Consider the following 23,349-nt stretch of genomic DNA (forward strand, 5'->3'; position numbering starts at 1 on the left):
CCAAAGCAGCACTACTAAAGAGCGTGTCATTCTTTTGGGCTAAGCACTGCCCTACCTTTGCAGCTTCTACAAGGAGACAGCAGAGCCCCAGTATCTCAGTGATGTGAGGCCAGGCAGCCTGGGGGAGCGGCTAACCAAGGCATGCGCGGGGGGGGGGGGGGGGGGGGCGGGGAGGGGGAGGAGTGCTATGTGGGGAAAGCTGTTCTCCCACCATCAACCTCACTGCACACCGAGTACCTGGTTCTGGGCAAAGGGAACCACCTCCAAAGCCCCGGGGTCCAGGCTCCGACTCACGCTGGCTGTGTAACCTTGTGTGAGTCACTCCCCCTTTCTGGGCCTCAGTCTCCCTCGCTGTAAGGTGAACGGGTTACCCTAGATGAGAGTTTCTCACTTTTTCCCCATCACCCCCCCACACGCTCCCCCCTGCACTTGTTAAAAATACAGATTCCCAGGTTGTCCTTGGAGAGTTTGGTTTATCGGATGTTGGGTGTAGCCCTGCATTTGAAGAAGTGCTCGGGATGATTCTTATCACCAGGCAGATCAAGATGGGATGGAGGGTCCCCAAGGTCCCTTCCAGTTTAGATCTTTTAGGCACTGGAATTCTTGGAACTGCCTAGACCAGCCCCTCTCTCCCACGCCCCAGCAGCCTGGGGCCCTTGGACAACTTGGGGCATCTCCCATCTGCCCTTTCCTTTCTGCTCACTCCTTCTTCCTGCTCCGTGACCCCCACCTTCCTCAGCACCCACCAAAGGGGTGGGTGGAGATGTAGGGGAGGGGACAAGGGGGACGGAGGTAGCAGCAACACAGAACAACAGATATGCCCGTGTGTCTGCCAAACATCACCCTTAAAAGAGTTATTGCACCCTTAAAAGATTATTCATTGTCATAAGCAAAGATGAGAATAAAGATTGGTTAACTAAGCTATGGAACATCTGTACAATGTGATATTATGCAAATGTAAAAAAAAAAGAATGAAGATGCTCTTTACGTACTGATACAGAACAATCGCCAAGGTGGATGATTATATGAAAAAAGCAAGGTGTCGAACGAAGTGTATAATACGCAACATTTGGGTGAAAAACAAAAAAGAATATATATACATAATTGCTTGCCTATGCAGAGACTGTCTCTGGAAGAACTCTTAAGAAACTGGCAAAATGGTTACCTCTGATGCGGGGAGCCCAGTGGCTGGGACAGGGCTGGGAGGGAGACTTTTCTGTTTTCCCATTTGTACCTTTTGAATTTTGTATTGTGTCTAAGCAACATCTTTTTCAAAAACATTTAAATATTTGAAAGGCTCTTCAAGGGCTTTTTCCAACTCCATTGCTCCTCCCACCCACATCCCGGATTCTAACGCATGATCCTGGCTGGACCCGGTGGGTGGGGTGGAAAACGGATGAGAACCAGTCCCAGTGAGCTAGGAAGGAGGGAGGGAGGGAGGGAGGGAGGGAGGGAGGAAGGAAGGAAGGAAGGAAGGGAGGGAGGAAGGGAGACTCAACTCACCGCTGTCAGAGCCTGCCCGCTGCCCTCCTACCTCACCCTCCCTTGAGGATGCCCACTCACGGGCTGGCCTAGTTCTGGCTCCCCAGTTGGCTTCTCTCTGCAGGGCAGAGACACCAGCCTCTGGCTCTCCCGTCCGGCTGGCTGCTACCAGGCGCAGAGCCGTGCTGGGCGCCCAGGCCCCGCCCTCAACGGGGTAGCTGGCTCGGAGCCTCACCTCCTCGCTAAGGATCTCCTGGCATTCCGAGTAGTTCACGCGGGCGGCCCAGGTGCCATTGGCCAGGCACTCCCGGTAGCCGTTGTCTGGAAAAAGAGGAGAGTCAAAGTGACCCGTGGCTCCTCTCCCGAAGAGTAACTGAGCATCTGTCCGTCCATTCGACTGTCCATCTAACCGTCCATCTGAGCCAGCAGAGGAGCCGGCTTGCTGTGGGGGGAGGGGCTTTCTTACTACCTCCACCTTCCTGCTTCTTTCTGCCCACTGGCCCCCAACAGAGATACAGTGGTGACCCCAATGCCTGCCCACAGGGCCATGGCTCTGCCCACCCAGGCTGACACAATCATGCCCATGGGCAGAGGCCTGACCAGCTCACTGGGCTGTTTCCTGCTTCCTTGCAAGCCCTTACGTGGGGCAGATTACACGGTGGGCACCCTTCTGAGAAATCTCCCATTCTGGGGTCTCACATGGTAGCAAAAAAGAATGGTGAGTTCTGACGAGTCAATTCTCACTCACGAGGCCGGGCAAGATGTGGACGGGAGTGCGGTGACAGCTTACGTGGCACAACGCGATGACAGGTTTCACACGGTGGGACTCTCCGTGGCGAGGTATCCCGTGGGGGTCTCACATGGCAGTGTCTCACGGGGGTGGGGATCACAGGGCAGCTGTTAGGGAAGGTCCCCAGGGTGGCATTTCCCTAGAGCAGGCCTTATGCTGGAGGGCCACGTAGTGGGAACATCCATGGTGGAGGTCTCTTGGGACAGAAAATGACAGGTGGCAGGAGATGGGAGATGTGCTGGGGGATGTCATGGGAGTGGGTCTCGTGTAGCAAGTATTTCGTTATTAGGATCCGCTCCAACTGGCTCCCAGCCTGGCACGTGGCACTTGGGAAAAAAGGCAGGAATGTGGCCCGGGAAGGGGTGGGGGTGGGGGGTCCAAGCAGTCATCAGCCTGGAAGCCAGAACGTGTCACCTTCTAAGGAGATTGGGAGTTGCCTGTGGTCTGAACTGAGGCCTGGCTTCAGGGCTCTGGGACGCCCTCCTTCCTGCCCACGCCCCGGGGACACCAGGGCCCTGAAACCCAGTAGGGAGGGGTCCAAGGGAGATTCAAATCTGGAGTCTTTGCTTCTTTGCTGGCGGAGGTCACCCTGCTTCACCCCGTACCCCTCTCAGGCATCGGTAGCTCTAAATATGTTTCCCGGAGTAAATTCTGGTCCTGACTCCAGGGATCACTGGCTGGGAGAGGCTTGAGCCATTTCCACCAGAGCCCCTCGCCTGCTGCAGGCCTTTCCATGGCTCACACTGACCTTCACCTCACATCCCCCGCCCGCAGCAGGGCCGAAGGAGGTTGCAGAAGCTGCTTGGGTCCCAGTCCCTGCGGTGGCAGAGCGCCACGAGAGAGGCAGAACGGGGGCCCCCACTGCGTGAGTGCCATCGGCCAGCTGGCCTCTCAGGACCCTCTCCTCATGTGTAAGAGCAAGGGCTGGACCAGATGATCCCCAAGAGGCCGTCCAGCCTGGGACCTGCCTCTCTGCTGGCAGCACCACACAAGAGGGAGAGGATGGGCTGGGAGGTGGGTTTGCAGCTGCCTCCCCAGGAGAGGGAGCCCCGGCCTGGCCTCCAGGGCTGCCGGGCTGAGGCCTCCTCTCTAACGCTGCCCCTCGGCCCTTCTGCTGAGAGGCTGTTCTCACACAGCACACCAGCGGGGAAATGAGGCTAAATGGATTTTTAAAGCTCTGCTCAGCTTCCCTGCCAGAGGACCTGAGTCTCGGCAGAGTTGAGCCCTTGGGCAGAGTTGAAGATGCTGCTGATTCCCTCCTAACTGCTAAATGAGGGATAAGCTACCAGAGGGCTGAGGGCTCAGTGGCTGGGGCTTCGGGGACGCCTGGGGGGACGCACGGAAGCAGGGGAATCCAGTGTGTCTGCCATGGACGGAAGGTGCCTGGGACCAGAGGCTGCTCCAAAATGTCTTCAAAGAAAGGGACTTGGGGTCAGAGATCTGGTGGGAAGGGGCACGAGGGCAGGGGTGGGAGTTGCTGCCTTAAGAGAGGCAGTATACTGTAGTGTTACGAGCTCTCCACCCCGACAGCCTGGGTTCAGATCCTGGCACCAGCTGCTACTAGCTTCGTGTGTGAACCTGGATGAGTCCCACGACTTCTCAGTTTCCTTATCTGCAAGATAGGAATGATCCTAACCAGGGTTCCTACCTCAATGGTTGAGGGGCATTTCTAGCTGACATGTACGGGGTGCTTGGAGCTCTACCTGGCATGTGATGTGAGCTGTTATTTTTATGTTTTTATTATTATTGTCTTGGAGCTATATTTCTATAACCTTCCATAAGATTCAGAACATGTCCCTTGTCGCTATCATAGGGGGTACTGGCGGGGATTCCAGGAGGCATCCCCTCGGCTCAAGCTCCCCTTTGAATCCCATAGGTGGGGCAGGAGCCTGGAGTCCTTCCCAGGCCGGGTCATCCAGAGGGAGCAGGCTTGCAGGAGGTGATCCTGCAAGAAAACAGGCCCAACGAGCAGCGAGTCGTTGCCAGGGAGGATGCGGCTTCCTTGCCTTTAATTGCTGAGCTGAGCAGTCCTCCCGGAGATTCATGGGAAAATGGATATTTTGGGAAATGCTTCCCATTCCTTTGAAGATCAGATGCAGTGGGAGGGAGGCCATTAAGGCGAAGGCCTAGAAGTCCTGGCAACGCCTCATCGGTAAATGAATTAAATGGTGCCTAATGATTAGGTACAATTCTGCGTTCCCAGTCGCTGCTGATCACTCGGGCGTTCCTCATCATTCTGGCGCTGGGGGCACCCGGAAAGGGCAGTCTTCCAGCCCCGCCCCACGTCAAGCGACCATCAAGTCCTCCATCTCCTCTCCTGGGGTCACAGAGGGAGGAGCAAGGGGGCCGAGAGAGCACCTCACCCAAACCTCCCGCCACCCATCCTGCAGGTGGAGAAACTGAGGCCCGGGGAGAGCCAGTGCAGAGGGTTCCTTAACCAGCTACAGGTGGAGCTGGGACTAGAGCCCAAGGCTCCTGGCTTCCACTTATGGCAGGGCTGCCCAATTGAGTTACATGTGCCCAGGCACTAAAGGTTTATTCGGGGCATGTCAAGTCACCTTCGGGGACGAGAGTGGGGGTAGTTCATGGGGAGTGGCCAGGACCGGCTGCAAAGGTAGGCAGGACTGTAGCCACAGGGGGGACTTGACCATGGGGGCAATGCGGACCCACAGAAGGGCTGACTCCAAGCAAGGGTGTGACAGGGTCAGATGAGAGACTAGGGTTGGAGATTGGGGTACCCTGGACCGGGGCAGTGGCATTGGGGATGGAGGGCAGGGAGGGTCAGACATGAGACTCACTTTGGAGGTGGAATTGACAGGACCTGGTGCATTGGTGAGGGGACTTGGGGAGGGGGGTCCTCCTGGAAGCAGCCCCCCATGCCCCACCAATCACCAGCCCTAATGCTGCCTTTCTCCGGGGAGCTCCAGGGCAGGGCACCCGGCCGGGTGAGGGGAACAGCAGGCGGGCTCTGGTTCCCCAGTTCCAGTGCTGCCTCCAAGCCTTGTGACCTTGGGCAGTTTTAGCCTCTTTGCCTGCATTTCCAACTAAAATGGGCCCAAGTTAGAGGCTGGCAGGATACACAAACTCTCCTTTAGGTCGTTCTGCCCGTCCTCCTACTTGCATTCTCCCCACACCTCCTCCAGGCTTTCTTCTCCTCCTGGGGTCCAGGGTGCGGTTGCAAACACACGAAGCTGCACGGTCTGGCTGTTCCAGCCTCCTGCCCAGTCCCAACACCTCCCCAGGGCCCTCCCACCCCTCCTTGGCTGTGGCCCCCAACCCGAACCCCATTAATCCAGCTGGTAAAAAAAGAGAGGGGCAGGAGAAGGAACTTGGGAGTTCTGAGCTGGACAGAGTCTTAAGAAGCCATGTCGTCCAGCCTTCTCCATCCTCAGATGAGGGGCCAGAGGGCCATTAGAGAGGAAAATTGTGTTAAAGGTCACAATTGGTGTCTGTGGTCACCCTCTGTCACCTCTTGGGGGGGCTCTGAGCTCAGGCCCACCAGACCCCAAGGGCCCACCCAAGAAACCCCCCACCCTCCCCTCAGACAGCTCAGGGCCCCTGGCCTGCACCTGTTGCTCTCTTGATAAGCAGGGGCTGTGAGGCATTGACAGGGGAGAGCAAATTAATTCTGAGGGTGACAGGTGGCATAGCAAGAAGCTGCAAAGCCTGGAGGTGGAGGCTCAGGGCCCTAGGGGAGCAGGGTGTTTACATGGGGATCAAGTATCTGAACAAACCCTGCCTGGGTCAGTCGTCTCCCACCCCCACCCCACCTGTGGGCCTACATGCAAGGACAAGCCCCCTGCCTACGGATCTAAAACTCTGAGTCCCCCATCTCGTGGCTGGAGGGCTCTGGATAGGCCTGGTATCCTCTCTGAGCAAAGTTAGGGCTTTCTGATGATGTCTGCCCTACCTCATGGCTCATGCCAACGTTAACCCGGTTTGTCAACTGCAGAAGAAAGTGTCAGACAGACCCGGATGCGAATTCCAGCTTCACCTCTTACCAGCTGCTGACCTTGGGCAACTTCCCTAACCTCTCTGAGCCTCGGAGGCCTTAGTTATATGACACAGTCACATGTGGCATCTTCCAGGGTATTGTGAGCATTGGTAGTAATGAGCAGAATATCCAGCAGAGCACAGAGCTGGCCGTTGGTCAATGGCGGTTGTACCCGTGAATGGTATTATTATTATTGTCATTGTCATTATTATTTTCCCCACCTCCAACAAGTCCCAAGCTCTCCCCATCCTGTCCCACCTCCCAGGAGATGGTCTGCCCTCCACGGGCTCCCTTACTTGTGGTGTTGTAGCGGACACCGTAGAAATAGGCAGGGCAGGGTCGAACCACCAGCTGCCCTGCAGGGCTCTGGGGCCAGCAGGTGCCAATGAGGTCCACGGATGCATTGCACTGCAGTCCTGTGGGCAGAGACGGCTGGTGAGGCAGAGCAACATCCCCACTCCAGTGTCCCACCCCTCTCCCCACTGGGCCACATTCACAAGCCATCTGGGGACAGGACAGGAGCAATGACCCCAGTGCAGAGATGAGCTCCTTTTCTGCAGAGGAGACACCAGGGAAAGGAATCTGAATTTGATGCTATGGCACTAGGGAGACAATGTGGGTTCCAGAGCAGAGGAGGAACAGAGATGGCTGGAGGTGGTGGTAAAAGTTGAGATCCTGGCTGACATTTAGAAGAAGGCTGGACGTGCTCCAGGTCCCCTGCTCTGTAGCCTGAGGACACTTCTCTTGGCCCTTTACTTGGATCGCAGCCCTTAGAATTCACAGCCTGGGACTTTCCTGGTGGCGCAGTGGTTAAGAATCCGCCTGCCAATGCAGGGGACATGAGTTCAATCCCTGGTCCGGGAAGATCCCACATGCCGTGGAGCAACTAAGCCCATGCACCACAACTACTGAGCCTGCGCTCTAGAGCCCACGAGCCACAACTACTGAGCCTGCATGCCACAACTACTGAAGCCTGCGTGCCTAGAGCCCGTGCTCCGTAGCAAGAGAAGCCACCGCAACGAGAAGCCCACGCACTGAAACAAAGAGTAGCCCCCACTCGCTGCAACTAGAGAAAGCCTGCGTGCAGCAATGAAGACCCAACGCAGCCAAAATAATAATAAATAAGTAAATAAGAAAAAGAAAAAACCCACATTTAATATTAAAAAAAAAAAAAAGATTTCACAGCCTGGAATGGCTTGGAAGAGACCCAGCCAACCCCTGACCCAGTTTCTTCACATGTCTCTAGAACCAAACCACATCTGCTCTGGACCTGCAGGGAGGAACCAGCTAAAGGAAGTTGGCCCACCTTCCAGCTCACCTGATAACCACTTCTACTGAACATTCGTGCTCTGGTCTGTGCTGGGACCTAGGAGAGGACTGATTGAGAAGGGGACCACGGAGAAAAAAGGAAGGGAGACACCACATGGGGGAGTGGAAAGGAATCAGTAATCTGGAACCCTGGCTTCAGACTGGGCTCTGCTACTAATTTGCTGTGTGATTGTAGGCAAGTCGCTTGCCTTCTCTGGGCCTTAGTGTTTTATCGATAATGAAGTAGTTGGATCTGATCAGAAATTCTTAATCTCAGTCCACTGGAAGCTTTAAGGGTTCATAGAGACTTCGAAATTAAATGAAAAATTTGTTCTATACATGCAGTTGGGAAAGGCACCATGGCTTTCATTAGATTCTCAAAGGGGTCTGTGACTCAGAAAAGGATGTAAACAACTGGACTAGAGAGAGGATGTCAAAATCCCCTTCCAAATATTTGCCCTTAATTAAGAGCTTTTTGGAGTGGAGTGTGCGTGTGCGTGCGTGTGTGTGTGTGTTGGAGCAGAGCTGAAGCCACAGTAACACTTCTGGGAAGGTGAGAGGGGGCTTTTGGTCTCCAGTGGGTGGGGGCTGGGCTGAGGACAGTCCTGGCATCCCTCCTGATGCTGCCCCTTCTTTCTCTGCCTTTCCATGCCCCTCTCCTCTCAAGGCTGGCACACCAGTCCTGTGGAGACCCAGTGCGTCCATCACGATGGGAGAGGTTAATAACCTGAGACTGGCCATAGAGTGTACAGACAAGCCAGGGAGAGCCAAGAGCCAATGAAGGGGTGGCATCTTCAGTCCAGAGCATCAGCAGCTGCCAAGCCCTGGCTGGGGCCCGCCTGCCATCTCCCCCCCCCACCCCCAGCTTAGCCTGTGCCCAGTCCCTCAGGAAACAGCACTGGGTTAGACTGGCGTCCCTTACTTGCTGGATGCAGGGCAGTGCTGAGCAACACTTGTACCAAATGCTGGTTTTTCTTTCTAATCAAAGCTATTCATAGGATGTGTGTGCAAATCTGGGCTCAAGGGGCAAAGGCTTCGAGGCTAAGTGGTTTAATTGAAAGAGAAAGAAATCTGGATTGGGGCTTAATGGACACGAGGAGACGGCCAGCTAGGCAGCAGGGGTGGGCCAAGCCCTGGCGCTGTGCCACAGTGGAGCCTCCACGAATGGCATCACAGAGAGGTGATGGGGGTAGGGGAGTGAGGAAATCAGGTTGAGATTTTAATCTGCCATGGGTCATGCCAATCGTGCTGAGCCTTGAGGAGGGGAGAAGCGGAGGCATGTGGCCGTCAGGAGGGGGGATAATATTATGGCCCGTGCTCTGCTTCTCCAAAGGCCTTCTTCATGTATTTTGTTTGCTCCTCATTCACCCTGCAATGTCATTATTCCGTTTTGTTTTTTTTTTTAATTTACAGATTCATTATTCCTGTTTCACAGATGAGGAAACTGAGGCCCAGGGAAGTAACTGACTTGCCCAGGGTCATGAGTCAATGAGTGAAAGAACTAAGACTCATAACCAGGTGTTTGGGACTCTAAATCGAGTGTTCTTTCTATTACAGCACATTGCTTGCCAATAAAGGGAGGAGAACAGTTAAAGAGGCAGCAGGGAAAGGAGCAGTATTTATTGAGGGCTAACTGTGTGCCAGGCACCTGCCAGGTGCTTTACATATACCACCTGACTTAATAACTCTCCTCAGTAGGTTGTTCATTCACTCACTCATTCACATTATCTCCTGAGCTAGGCACTGGGAGCATTAAATGGAATGTCACAAGTGGTACCTGGAACTTGCCTAAGGCCCACTCTCAGTGTAGCATCTGCCCTCCCTCCCTGCCCTCTCTCCCCTGCCCTGGAAAGTTCCCCAGAGTCCCTTCTGAAAACAACAGAGGGCAGGGCAGGACTGGGCACCAACCACAGCCAAGACCAGGCCAGACCCAAGGCAGGGACCGGCTGCTGAGCCGATGGCCCTCCTGGTCTCAAGGACCAGGTACCAGCCAATGCCCAGAGGCCTGACCCCACCCACGGCTGGTCGGGGATATGCGGGAATGGGCAGGGTAGAGCTTTCTGCCTCTAGTCTGTGGTACAGACTAGGATTCCATACCACCTACTATGGGTCTCACACCATCTGCCAATGTGGGTGCTAATTCTCCCGTTTTACAGATAGGAAAACTGAGGCCGAGCAAATTGCTTATCCTTAGTCACACAGACACTAAGAGGCAGAAGTGGGTTTTGACGCCTGCCCAGGGCTCTTCCCACTGCACCACAGCGGTCCCCAGTCTGGGCAACTGGCCTTCTCAGCATTTGGTTGCACTGGTCTCTGTGCCCTGGGCTCCTCCGGTAGTGCCTCCCTCTCTCCCTTCCTCCCGTCTCTCGGAGCTCACAGAAGGCTGCATGGAGGTGGTGCCGAGGAACACTGCCGCACACATGACCTTTACATTAAGAGCCCAGAAAATCCTGTAGGGAATGAAAGTCTTTGTGCGAGACGGGAAGAAAGGGAGAGAGAGGCTGCAAGAATGAAGAAGAGAAACTAAATGCAAGCTGTCAGGAAACGACGTTGCCCCTCCCTCCGAAAAAAAAGGCCCGCTCACGCTGGCCTGGGCTCCAGAAACTGGGTGGGCGGGGTCCGAGGGAGGGAAGAGCCAAGCAGGGGTGTGGCCAGAGGCACAGGGCCAATCAGGAGCGGCGACCAGGCTACGACGCGCAAATACAGGCTAGGAAGTTCTAAGCGGAATTGGCCTCTTGGTTTTAGGGAGTAGACGGAGAAGAGAGAGGTAGGGAGGGAAAAGAGGAGGAAAGGAAGGGTGGAGGAAGAGGAGCAGGGATCCAGAGGTCGAGGGAAGGGAGGGGGCTGCAGTCTCCGCAGGGGAAGGGTGTACAGGATTTGGGGGGCCGGGGGAAACAACCTTTGTTGAACACTACTCTGTACCAGGCAATGTGAAGGGCACTTGATGAAATTCATGCCACCCATTCAATTCACTCCATCACTCTTTGAGGAGAAGAAAAGCAGGGAGGGGACAAGGGGAGAAGGAGAGAGGGGGAGAGAGAGGAAACAGAAGACAAAAGACACTGAGAATAAAACAGGGAGAAGCAGACAGAAAGCCAGGAGAACAAAGTACAGAGAAAAATAATTTCAGAGGTACTGTGGGTGGGGAGGGACTGGATTTCCTAGTTGGGAAGGGGAGAAGGAAGGAAAGGAAGTCCTGGTGTCACTCAGCATGGGGGCTATAAGGACCTAGAGGTCAGGGCTGTTGGCCTGTGATTCTCCAGGTCCCACTGATACAAATGTGCAGTCTCTCCTGCTCTCCTGGGGGATATGTTCCCCCTTGGGTAGCATAGTTCTGGGCTGAGGAGCAGTTTGGACCAGAGTAAACCAGCCTTGCAAATAGCCGGGTAGACTTACCAGCCAGCAGCATGAAGCCTGAGTTACTATTAGGACCCAACTCCTCCCCATGCAGACCCGTCACCAGGATCCCCTCGTGGTCAGTGAAGTAATAGGTAGGGAGAAATAAAGACTTTGCTCTACTCAACAAGTTTTACTGACCACCTAAGGAATGTTTTAGGAGCTGAGGATACAGTGCCTGTTCTAGGAGGTGGGGAAACGGTAATGAATAAAATAAATGCCCAGCTGTCAGAAATAGAGACACAGATGTAAAGAACAAACGTACGGACACCAAGAGGGGAGAGCGGGGGGTGGTGGCAGGATGAATTGGGAGATTGGGATTGACATATATACACTAATATGTATAAAATAGATAACTAATAGGAACCTGCTGTATAAAAAAAAAAAATGCCCTGCTGTCAGTCTACGGGGTTGGGGGTTGGGGTTTTGTGTGCAGACAGACAGACGTACCTGTTAACCAGTGAGAGACGCTATGGAGAAAAAACAAGCAGGGTAAGGAGATAAAGACTGACAGGAGTGCTGTTTTAATTTGGTCCTAATATTTAGGCAGAGACCCAATGGAAGTGAGAGAGGTAACTGTGTGCCTACCTGGGGGAAGAGGGTTCTAGAGGGAACAGCAGCTACAGAGGCCCTCAGGCAGGTGTGTGCTCAGTGTGTCTGAGGTATTAACATTCCTGTCACTTGGTGGCTCACCCCTTCACTCATGGGGCAGCTAGATCCCTTCAGAGTGTTTTCTGGGGCTGGGGTGGGTGGAGCCAAAAGTAACCCATAAAACTGGTCCTGTATCTTCCTCCTTCCCCACACATGCACAAAGCAGATGCATGGGGGCCAACACTCCAATTGTTCATGGGAGCACTGCGGTCAGCCCGCCCCAGATTCCTGTGAATGGAGGGAAGAGGAGAGAGGAACAGTATGAAGGGCTCCCACCTGCCTCTGAAAAACACCTGCTGAGTCAGAGTCCTGGAGGGAACTGCTTTAATGAACAGAAAAGAACCCTTTGAAGGTGGCCTATTTAAAACTTGTGCACAATTGGGCACTGGTTTCTTCCCCCAAATAGATTATATAGTTCCCTTCCCATCAGGCTCAGGGTCCAAATGTACTCAGCAGATCTTTCCATAGTAGATAACTTCCAAGGAAGGTTGGAACTGCTTCCTGTCCCCAGTTATGTCGGGTCTCCCATCAGGGGCTTCTGAATGAACTAGGGTAGGTGGGCACGTGGCAGCAGCCCTGCAGCTGGGAAGCCCATCCCCCTGTTTGGTTTAAGCCCAGGAGGGAGACTCAGCCAAGGCTGCCCAGAGGGGCAGCCAAGTGGCCCAAGGGCAGTCTCTGAAACACACCTGCTTGCTCATTCCAGGAAGGTGCTGCTGGGATGAGTGGGCAGGGGCTCTGCCGGTGTCACCTGGCATGGAGAGGCCAGGCAGAGAGCCCTGCTCTTTGCTCGGCCACTTTGTCATTGGACTGTCTTCTCCTTGGCTGGGCAGAATAGGGAGATGCCTTTGTAGGGTGTGTGATTCATCAGGACATGTGTGTGTGATTCATCAGGACATGTGGGTGGGAGCCTCCTGTCCTGTGGGTCTATGGGCTCTTCAGTTTTGCACCTAGTACAGTCTCAGGTACATAGTAGGTTCTGAGGAATACTGGGAGCTGTGTGTAAACTCAGTATTGGTATGGGAAGCTGCAGGCGCGTCTCTGCACCCCTGGGGGACTGACCATAGTGGGCCCTGGGTACTGCGACTTTCCAGGTGACCACATACATGGTGGCGGGAAAGTCCAGAATCAGACCATTTGATTCAAATCTTGGGGCTACTGCTTAGTAACCATGTGTACTTGAGCAAATTACGTAACGTCTCTGAGCTGTAGGTTTCTCTTCTGTAAGACGATGATAAAAATAATTCCTAACAGTATTGTTTGATGACTGAATGAGATTAAAGCACTTAGAATGGTGTCTAACATACAATAGGCACTAAGTAAACATTAGTTGTTATTATTAGTTGTTACATTAATTATTATTATCATTCATGACCTTAAGACAGGAGATGACCCTGGGTCCTTGTCAGTGCTATGATTCCATTTATCTCTGATGTCATGGGTCAATAATTCTATTACTTTCTGGCACCGTCATATTCATGCCATGATTTTATGAGTTGTCAAGTCTGTGATCTGCCACATGATGGAGCCTCAGCCCTGGGGACCCACCTTCTCCCTGCTCCTGGCATGTGACAGGCCCCCCAAAGGCCCCAGCTCAGTGCCAGCCACCCCGGCCAGACGACCATCCATCTGTCTCAGTCCCTCCACCCCACCCTCACCATCTGTCTCTACCAGTGCCCATCAGTCTGGGTAGGTCTTAGCGTCGGAAGACAAATAGCCCGTTTTCAGCGGCTGCTGTGGAGGGTGATGGATTGTGTGCCCTGAAGCCAGGCAGGCTGGGCTGGGCTGGGCTGGGGGTAGGGGCACAGAGTACAAATCATCGGGAAATGAACGACATTCATCACGGCCTGCTGCCTCCAAGGACAGGTGACACCTTCGTGGGCTCAGGGATGTCACTGCACAGGAGTACAATAAGCAAGTTAGTGGAGACTGACCTGGCCGCCGTGCAAGGGGCTGGGATCGGGGGGAGCTTCTTCTCGGGCCAGGCCTCCGAGCAGGTCTCTTCCCTCCCAGTCTTTCTCCAGACTCTTGCTCAAGAACTTTCCATTCCTCATGGCCCAGCTTAGCCAACTTTGCAGCCAGATGCTCTGGGCTCCCAGTACCTCCCCAGGCTTACTGCTCTTCCCTCCTGACCCCTCCCCTGTTCTTCCACCAAACCCATCTGCTAGTCCTCAGTCAACTCTAGCTTCGGCTCAGAGCATTGGCTCTTCTCTGCCAGTCCCTGCTCAGAGTCTCTCAGAGACTCACCTTGAAACCTCTTCCTTCAGGAAGCCTTCCTGGATTCACACCACCCCGATCTAACCTCCCTGCCATCTCCATTGTCGTGAGCAATTCGTGGCAAGTGCCTGCCCCTCATTCCAGCTACACAGTAAGCACTTTTAAAAGCCTGCTCTTACCAACAATAATAAATAATACTCGGTAGTGGTATGGCACTCTACAGTTTGTGAAATATTGCCATTAAACATAGTGCATTTAATCATAACAGATCCTTGAGGCAGGTGTCAGCCCTCCCACCCTACTCTATAACTGCAAAGTGAGGCTCAAGGGAGTCAAAGGCATGCTCATCCCTGTGGCTATCAGTGGGGGCCCCTAGAGCAGACAGGACAAGACTGAGCACCACTATGAACATGGGAACCCAGTCGGTGCTCCAGGTCTGGTGCTCATTCTCTCGCCCCCGAACCCCCACCCTAGTGAGGGAACAGCAGGCCAGTGGGCAGCTGCCTGGAGCTGTGGAAGCCTCCTCTCCCCGCAGGCCCAGGTTCAGAAACTCCCTGCTTCCCTGCTAGCACGTGGTGGCCATTTCTCCAACAGCGCGGGCCTTGCACCTCATAGCACATGTGTTTATGAACTTGACTCCCGTACCAGACTGTGAGCTCCTCTTTGTTCTGCCAGGGAACATGGGGCCCGGAGCACAGTAGGTGCTCAGTTAATGAGTTGGATTGAATCAAGGAGAGAGACCTGCAGAGGAAAATGAATCACCAAAGAACAAGCCTCCCAAAGACCCTCAGGTGCACCTCTCCACCTGGGCAGCAGCATCCCCAGGACCCCGGTTAAAGGGACCAGGATGAGGGCTCAAGGACCACACCCCAAATTAGAAAAGGCATGGCCTCAGGAGCCCAAAAACCAATTCTCCCATGCCTCAGTTTGCTCATCTGTACAAATATCGCATCTTAAACTCTTGTGAGGATGAAATAAGATTATTATACAAAAGCACTTTGTAAATGGTGAAGTTATACAAGTATTAGTAATATTTGCAGTTAAGCAGTATTTTCTATCGAGGAGGGGTAGAGCACGGTGGTAAAGAACGTATCTGGAAGCCAGGCTTCCTGGGCTCAAATCAGCTCCAGCGCTTAGTAGTTCTGCTCTGTGCCTCAGTTTCCTTATGTGTAAAAGGAGGATAACAGTACCTGCCTCAGGAGGTCGTTGTAAAAACTGGGTGAATATACAGATGGTCGCCGACTTAACGATGGTTCGACTTTAATGATTTTTCGACTTTACGATGGCTTGACAGCAATATGCATTCTGTACAAACCACACTTCAGATTTTGAATTTTGACCTTTTCCCAGGCTAGTAACATGTGGTACAATCCTCCCTCGTGATGCTGGGCAGTGGCGGCAGCAGCAACTCCCAGTCAGCCACGCGATCATGAGAGTAAACCACTGACACACTGACAACCAACCTGTACCCAGACGACCATTCCGTTTTTCACTTTCAGTACAGTATTCAATAAATTACAAGAGATATGCAACACTGTTATAAAATAGGCTTTGTGTTAGATGATTTCGCCCGACTGTAGCTCATGTAAGTGTTCTGAGCATTTCAAAGTAGGCTAGTCTACGCTATGCTGATCGGTAGGTTAGGTGTATTCAATGAATTTTTGACTTAACGATATTTTCAATTTATGATAAGCTTATCTGGACGTAACCCCATTGTAAGTCAAGGAAGAGCTGTATCTCAAATACCTCGGACAGTGCCCCACACAGAGCGCCCGACATATTATGCTTCAGGCATTTTTAGCAGCAGCAAACAGCAGGCTCTCTTCCTCACTGATGCCTGAGTCACAGCCCAGCCCTCCGCTCTGTTGGTTCTCACAGCTGCAAGGGCTGGGGTGACTTCCCCTGTTGTCCAGCCCAAAGCAGGGCAGATAACTACTTGGCACACTTGCCCCAAAAGCCCCTCTGTGCCCCCGGCTGATGCTGTCACCTAATCGCAGCTCTCTTTCCCACCACACTCACACCCAACTTCAGGATCCTCCTCAACACAGCACTCCGTGGATAGATGATGGATTGCTTGGAGCCCCAGAGGGGAAATCTCTCTGCTGTTCCTGCCCCAGGGCATGCATGGCTCTGTGTGCAGCCTCTGGGAGCCCTGGGGGTTGGGGGGGGGTGTGGGGACCTGGAATCTTGCAGGAGGCAGATGGGGGTGCTCACCAGAGATGTTGCCGGCCAGGGACACGCTCTCGCAGTGCTGGTCCTGGAGGGAGGCGGAGATGGAGTGCAGCCCCAGGAGGAGAAGGGCCTGTGGGCACAGGGAGGTGAGGGACACAGTTAGACTGTGTCATGAGCGGTCTGGCCTGGAGCTTCCTGCTGCCCCTCTTGTGCCCTTCATACACGTCTCATCCCAGACACACACCCCTCCCCCACCGGCCCAGCCTCCCTGCCCTCCTCCTCTGCCATGTCCTCTCTGCCTACGAGGTCTGGGGCTGCCCTGCTCTCTGAGGGGCCTGAAAGGGAGGCAGGTGACAGCAGGAGCCCAGGTTCCCAGGACAGAGGGGAACTTTCTCCCTGAGGGCTGGGGGCCTCCAGAGAGGGTCTGCCTGAGCACGCCACCTCCATCCTCACGGGGTCTCAAGGGTGGCACAGGCGTGTCCCGGCACACCCACACCCACACCCTCCCACCTGCCCCCCCGAGCACCCTCCCCCCCAGCATGGGCTCACAGAAGACCCCCATTAGTGAGCCTCCCTCCCTCCCCAGCTGCAGGAGCTCAGGACCTGTGGTTTAATGAGCTGCCTCCCGGGCCCTCATCCCCGCCCAGCTAATTACTGGTCACTACAAATTGTGCCTCACCATTTACCAAGCCATTTTATATCCGCGACGGTACTTCATTCTCTGAGGGGCTGGCTGGCGTGGCCGTCCCTGATGAGGAAGCTGAGGCCCAGAGAGGTGAAGGGATAAATGTGCCTGGAAAGATGCCTGCCCTAATCCAGGGAGAATCTTTGCCTCTTACCCTCCCTGGGGACCCTGTGTCACTCTGATTCCAAAATTTCAGCCCACTTGGGGAGAGTAGCATGGGTCCCACACCTAGAGGGCTGTCCCCTTCTTCAACTAACACCCGCACATAATCATTGTGTCCCCTCCCTTAAGGTCAACACCTTCCCTGTGGATTTAGAGTCAAAAGAGACCTGGCATCCAGCCCCAGTTTCACTGTGTTGCCATGGGCAGGTTACTTGACCTCTCTGTGCCTCGATTTCCTCACCTGTAAAGACGGGTGTACTAGCCTCCCCACCACCACTCCGCCAGGCTTACAGGACGCAGTGTATGTAGAAGTCCTCTGTGAGCAGCACAGCTTGATCCAAGACAGGAGGGATTTTGTTTTGTTCATTGCATTCTAATTTGCTGAATACATTAACGAGTTACATTGTGTTTCAGGTCTACAACAGGCATTCAATAGGTCACGCTGATAGATTTGAACTTGGTGATTCTTATTTAGTCACGGGTTGGAGGCGAGGTGATTGTTTCCCTTGGGATTTGATTTGTGAAGGACTAAGGAGCATGTGGGGGGTTGGGGTAGTGGAGGGTTGTAACCAGCGCCCCCCTCCAGTTGTCAGGACCTGAGAGCCCAAGGACCAGCAGAGCCCTGTCTCCCTGACCTCATGGGAGGCTGCTCTCCGCATCACCACCCCTGTTCCTCTGCTCCTCCTTCCTGGGGTCCCCTCCCCGGGACCGTCTCCTCTCCTCCCCCCCGCCCCCCCACCTGCCAGGGTGTCTCAGCACCAGCCCATTTCCAAAGAGTTCTGCAAAATTCACTGCAGAACTTCAGACAGGGACACTTCGATCTGGAAGCAGCCTTAGCCATTTCACAGGGGAAAATGAGCTCGTGAGAGAGGTAGGGACTCGTCCGAGTCCCACGTGAGCAAGTTTCTAATTTCGAGTAGAGCCAGGGTGGTGGCCAACACGAGCAGCACACATTCGCAGCCCTCATTTGCAGACCTCACTCGCAGGGCCAGGACTAGGGTGAGGAGACCAAGGCATTCACCTCCAGTGCAAAATTTAAGCGGGGTGGGGGGATGGGGCACCAGAAAACTTAGTAGTCAAGATACATAATATTTTAATGCAATATTTTTTTAAACTCTAAATTAATGCAAAAAATTCCATGATGAACAACATATCAAACGCTTTTTTGAAAAAGGCAGGATCACTAACAGTACTGGGCCATACTGGAGCCTCGGGTAAAAGGAAAAATCAGTAATAATATTAAAATATGATTTATCTTGATACTGCACTTTGGGGCAGCTCTTTAAATTCCACGCTTGAGAAAAATGCCTCACTTGCCTCACCCAAGTCCTGGCCTTGTTGCTCCCATACCTTCTTCCCAAACTGGCCTCCACCCTGAGCCCCAGACCCTCACAACCTGTGCCACCCACCCGCCCACTCCCGCCATCTGATGACAAAGACAGACCCTGCTCCCCGCTCTCCCACCCAAGATGGAATCGAATGCTCCCCACTCCTGGTCAGGACCTGTTCCACCCACACCTCCTGTAGGAAGCCCCTCCTTGACCCTGATGATTCCCCCACGTTGTCCCCTCAGTGCTGTGCCTGAGTCCGCAGTGGGTTTGTTTATTCCCTCGCTGGCACACTCCTCCTGTCACATCATAGGGGTCTTTCTGCTCTTACTGGGCCAAGCTCCACGCTCCGAGGCAACCCCCCACCCCCGGCCCTGTACCCCCATCCCGTGCCCAGCGCTTGGCCTCAGCCAACGGCGCTGGGGTCAGCTAACTCGCTCCTGGGACTCGGGAGTGATTAGAACAAACTCATTCATCTCTCTGGCCCCAAGGAACTTCCAATACTTTATTAATCACTAATTAAACTTCACTGTCCCCAGAGAGATGGCAAAATATCTTTACCCTCCTTTTCCACTTCAAAACGCAGAAGCGGAGAGAGGAGGAAGCCACCAGGCCCGCCAGTGGCTCTTGCGTGCCGAGCGGAGAGCTGTGTCCTCGCTGACAGACCTGCTGCTCGGCTCGGCGCAGTCCGCAGGGACCCAGCTCTGAGCTGTCCCCAAAGAGGGCCGCTCAGCTGGGGTGGCCAGAGGCCTCTTCTAGAAGGGGACTAGAGATCCCCACCCCCGGCTTGTCACCCACCCCTGCCTCTGCCACCTCCCAACACAGACACACGTGTACACACACACAGCGTGGAAATGGGGCTCCCAGAGCCAGCTCAGTCACAGGTAAATTAAAGAAGCCGGCAACACCCTATGTGAAAATATCAGCCCTGCTGCCTGGCATTCCACCGCTATCCTTCTAAGCCTGAAGCTGTGCTTTGTGTTTCGGTCTTTCAGATCCTCCTTGAAAGCACACCATGTTTTATTCACACTGAATTACTTATTGCTTCCCCAGCATGTAGGCTCCTGCTGGTGTCTGCACACTTTTGCCCCCTCCTCACCCTGGCCCACCTGGTGATGTCTGCCGTCCTCAAACGCCAGGTCCAGAGCCCCTCCCCGTGGCAGCACCTTCTCCGACCCTCCAAAGCAAAGCAACTTGGTCCCCCGTCAATGTGCCCAGGTCCCCTCCGTACATGCACTAGACCCTGGCACTCAGAGAACTCAGACTAGTCCCAAATGCATGGAATTGCCTCAGTACAATGCACTTCTGCCCCAGGGTTCTAATTAGATGGCAAATACACCAGCCAGGAGGTCTTAGCCTCGCATCTTAATGTCCTGGGGTTCACAGAGGAGCAGGGCGAGTCCAGATTCATCATGAATCCAAAGCAAATGCCACGGGATGAAGCCTGTCCTTGGCTGGCTAACTGTAACCCTGACCCTTACCTCTCCTTGGATGTGCTGGTTCACAAAGTCATTTTCTCCCAATAGAGGGCCGGTTTTGCACTATGCAAAGAAAAACGTTTCTTACAATTCCCAAACCAATCTCTCCTCTCAGGAAATGTTGGCTCTGTACAGAATCTGGGCTTGTGCCACCTCTGGCTCTGCGGAAGGGTTTGTCAAGGCTCCTGGCTTATTCCTGAATCACAGTTTCATGAAAAGTCCAGAGTTTTCCTGTGTATTTCCTTCCACCATACGTTGATCTCCTCTTCAACTTTCACTAGTTTTCCAACTCCACCAACAGGAGAGTATTGCACTGTAGAGACAGGCCCCTGAAGTTTCAAGGATGTTGTGTTCTGCTAAAGCTGTGAATTCTTAATCTGGTGTCGACAAACACACGAGGCAGGGGAGGGGATGAAACCCTGTAATTAAATGCAGAATGTTGCGTGTAATGCTGACCATTCTCCTGGGGAGCGTGAAGAGCTTCCTTCACTCTGTGGTGAGGTCTAGCACTCCAAAAAATATGGCTGGAGCATGTGGTGAGTAGGGTCACATCAGAGGCCTGGGCTTCACCAAACTGGACATGTCATCCTCTCTCAAAGTAAACCAAAAGTGGTTTTGACCTAAGAATCGCCCCTTTCTTGGACCCCTCTGTCATCAGCCTTAGCCGCTGGCTCTCCTTTCAGAACCCTTTTTGACAAACCAAGCTCTCAGGTCTTCGTGAGGTGGAGAGAAAACCAAAACGGGACTGAGGATCTGAAGCTGGCAGGCGCTAGGCTCACTCACGAGGTAGATCCTCACTTCTGTGTGCCAGCCTGGCAGCCCCGAGGCCCCCACATAAAACCCGCACCTCAACTGCAAATCTCTCCACTTGCCAAAGAGCCAAAGCTGGAATGTTAAATCTGAGAAGGCCAAGGTCATGCTGTGGCTTGATCACAGCATCACATAAACCGACCGTCCTAGGACCCAGGGGTCCCTGACACGGAAGGGGCACTGTGCTGTGGAAAGTAGACAAAGTTCCATGCTCCCCATTTTACAGGGGTTTTATAGTTGAGGCGCCCAAGGTCACAGAACTGTTTTTAGCAGCTGAGTGGAGACTAGGGCCCAGTAAGCAGGCGATCAGGTCTGTCTTTCAAGTGGATGAAGGATGGAGGGGGATAGATCAGGATAGGGCATGGGAAGAAGCGATGGGCAGAGGAGAGGGAAGGGCGCAGGAACCGTGGAGAGGGCAAGGTGGGCGGGCCGGAGTCTGACAGCTGCCTGCTCCAGGCTGCTCCAGCTGCTGTACATGCCCCCACCCCCGGGCCAGCACACAGCATGGCTAGAATTGAAGCTGCCATCCCAATTCCCAGTGTGACTTTGGCATAAAGGTTAATCACACCCAGAAAATGCTTATTAGAGTCCATAAATAACTATGTTGCAGAAGCTCAGTTTGGTCTTTAAGGCACAAAAGTGCAATTTCCTTTGATGGGATGGTTTGGTAATTAACCTTTCAGCAAGAATCCTGAAGGGCCACTGGAGGCACCAGGGGCCGCGCTCACCTCCCCAAATTCATGAGGAGCAGGGAGACGGGGGCCTGCCTTCCCTCCCTTACACAACAACTTCTGATGCTCAGCCTGGGAGAGCCCTCAGAGGCCCCACGAAAACCTTCCCTAGGAGCCAGGGACTGAGCTGGCCCTTGGGCAGAACCACAGCTGCAGCATTTGCGAGCGATCTTTCAGCAGGATTCCTCCCCCTTCTGTTGAGTTCCGAGCCCACTCCTGCTACTACTAACTGTGTGACTTGGGCGAGTCACCTGGCCCCTCTGGGCAACGTGCTCTTTCTTTCCTGCATCACAGGGAGGCAGGTCACCTGGGGAGGGGGGAGAAAAGGAGGAAGATGCTTTCTGAAATTTAAAGTCTGCTAGAAGTGCCCATGGGGTCACTATCATGACTGGGTCACTCTGGGCCCTTGAATCTTCCTTGGTGACTGAGAGGGTTGGATTAGAGCAGGCTGGTCCTGGTGTTCCTTCCAGGCCCTGGAGAGTGGGGCTGCAGCAGGACCAGGGCCTTCTCCTTCACTCAGTCAGACTGTTCTGCCTTCTCTGTAAGCTTTCCTTTGAAAAGGGATTTTTCAGCTTAGAAGGAAAGTTGTTTTGATTTTTGTCTCTTGTTTTTTTAAACCACCAGATTAAGTGATCTCACTGAGCCCCTTGCTGAACTGGGATTCTACATTCAAGGAGTCCAGGACTCCTTGATTTGGAAAAAAGGAAAGGAATTCAGAAGAGGCAGGGAAGGACGCACAGACAGACAGACAGACACACGCACACACACTAAAAGGAGAATGGCAAGGCAAGGTGTTGGTGAGCACAGGGGGACCATGGGATTACAGGAGGGCTCAGCACAAGGTGATGGTGTGGGCAGGCTTCCTGGGGGAGGTGAGTTTGAGAATGGCAGAGTGGGCACAGACTGTGAGAAGGAGAGAGAGGGCTTCCAGGCAAGGGGAGGGTCCTGAGCTTGAGGAGACTGGACAGGCCATCTGTGGAAGGGCCCAGACACCGGGCTGCGATGGATCCTTCAGGCCTGGAGTGCCAAGGTGGATTCCTGAGCATCAGCTTGTCGTAGCTGGTCAGTTTCATCTTTTGTAGGTATGGAAACAGGCCCAGAGAGGGGAGGTGAGACCTCAGAGGCACCGGCTCAGTGGAGGCACTTCAGTAGCTGGGCGTGAACCTGAGCCTGGCTGCCTTCCCTGGCCCAGGAGACTGTGGCAGATCCTGACTTGGAGCACAGAGAGGCCCCCCAACTCCCCAGTGAAGCCAAGATTGCAACCCTCCCTGGGAGGCAAGACCCCCAGTGGACACTGCCATCTGCTGGCTGAGGAAGGAAGGCCCACTCCTCTTGGGTCCTGGGGTCCCCTGGCTCCACAACCCGAATATCTGACCATTCTGAGTCTGCTTTTCTCTGGGCTGTGGCTTTCTTTCCCAGCTTTATTGAGATGTAACTGACGTATAACATTGTGTAAGTTTAAGGTGTACAACATAATGATTTGATATATGTATATATCGCAAAAAGATCTCCACAATAAGATTAGTTAATACATCCATCATCTCACGTAATTACAATTGTGTGTGTGTGTGTGTGTGTGTGTGTGTGTGTGTCTCGGGAACTATTAAGATCTACTCTCTTTGTAAGTTTCAAATATATAACACAGTATCGTTAACTATAGTCACCATGCTGTCCATCATACCCGCAGAATATATTCATTCATAATTGGAAGTTTGTACCTTTGACCACCTTCACCCATTCCCACACCTCGCTCCACTCCTGGCGATCACCAATCTGTTCTGTTTCTCTGAGTTTGACTTTTTTAGATTCCACATATAAGTGACATCATATGGTATTTGTCTTTCTCTGTCTCACTTATTTCACTCAGCATAATGCCCTCAGGGTTCATCCGTGTTGTCACACATGGCAGGATTTCCTTCCCTTTTATGGCAGAATAATATTCCATTATATGGATTGACATGTATACACTATTGATACTATGTATAAAATAGATAACCAATGAGAACCTACTGTTTAGCACAGGAAACTCTACTCAGTGCTCTGTGGTGACCTAAATGGGAAGGAAATCCAAAAAAAAGAGGGCATATATATATACGTATAGCTGATTCACTTTGCTGCACAGTAGAAACTAACACAACATTGTAAAGC

The 23,349-nt window shown here is 53.3% G+C and overlaps 1 protein-coding gene across 1 annotated transcript in view; it reads right to left on the reverse strand.

The window, feature by feature from the left end:
• The window catches only part of CRHR1 (corticotropin releasing hormone receptor 1), a gene marked incomplete at its 5' end in the record, with an annotated part of 33,012 nt that extends 11,073 nt beyond the window's left edge, over nucleotides 1–21,939 (reverse strand). The window contains 4 exons of the mRNA XM_059906875.1: nucleotides 1,718–1,803; nucleotides 6,563–6,682; nucleotides 16,050–16,139; nucleotides 21,915–21,939. Coding sequence (XP_059762858.1) covers nucleotides 1,718–1,803; nucleotides 6,563–6,682; nucleotides 16,050–16,139; nucleotides 21,915–21,939 — 321 coding nt within the window. The remainder of the gene's footprint in view (nucleotides 1–1,717; nucleotides 1,804–6,562; nucleotides 6,683–16,049; nucleotides 16,140–21,914) is intronic.
• Nucleotides 21,940–23,349: the final 1,410 nt, after the last annotated feature.

Source organism: Balaenoptera ricei, chromosome 20 (genome assembly GCF_028023285.1).
Source record: "Balaenoptera ricei isolate mBalRic1 chromosome 20, mBalRic1.hap2, whole genome shotgun sequence".
NCBI classification, from domain to species: domain Eukaryota; kingdom Metazoa; phylum Chordata; class Mammalia; order Artiodactyla; family Balaenopteridae; genus Balaenoptera; species Balaenoptera ricei.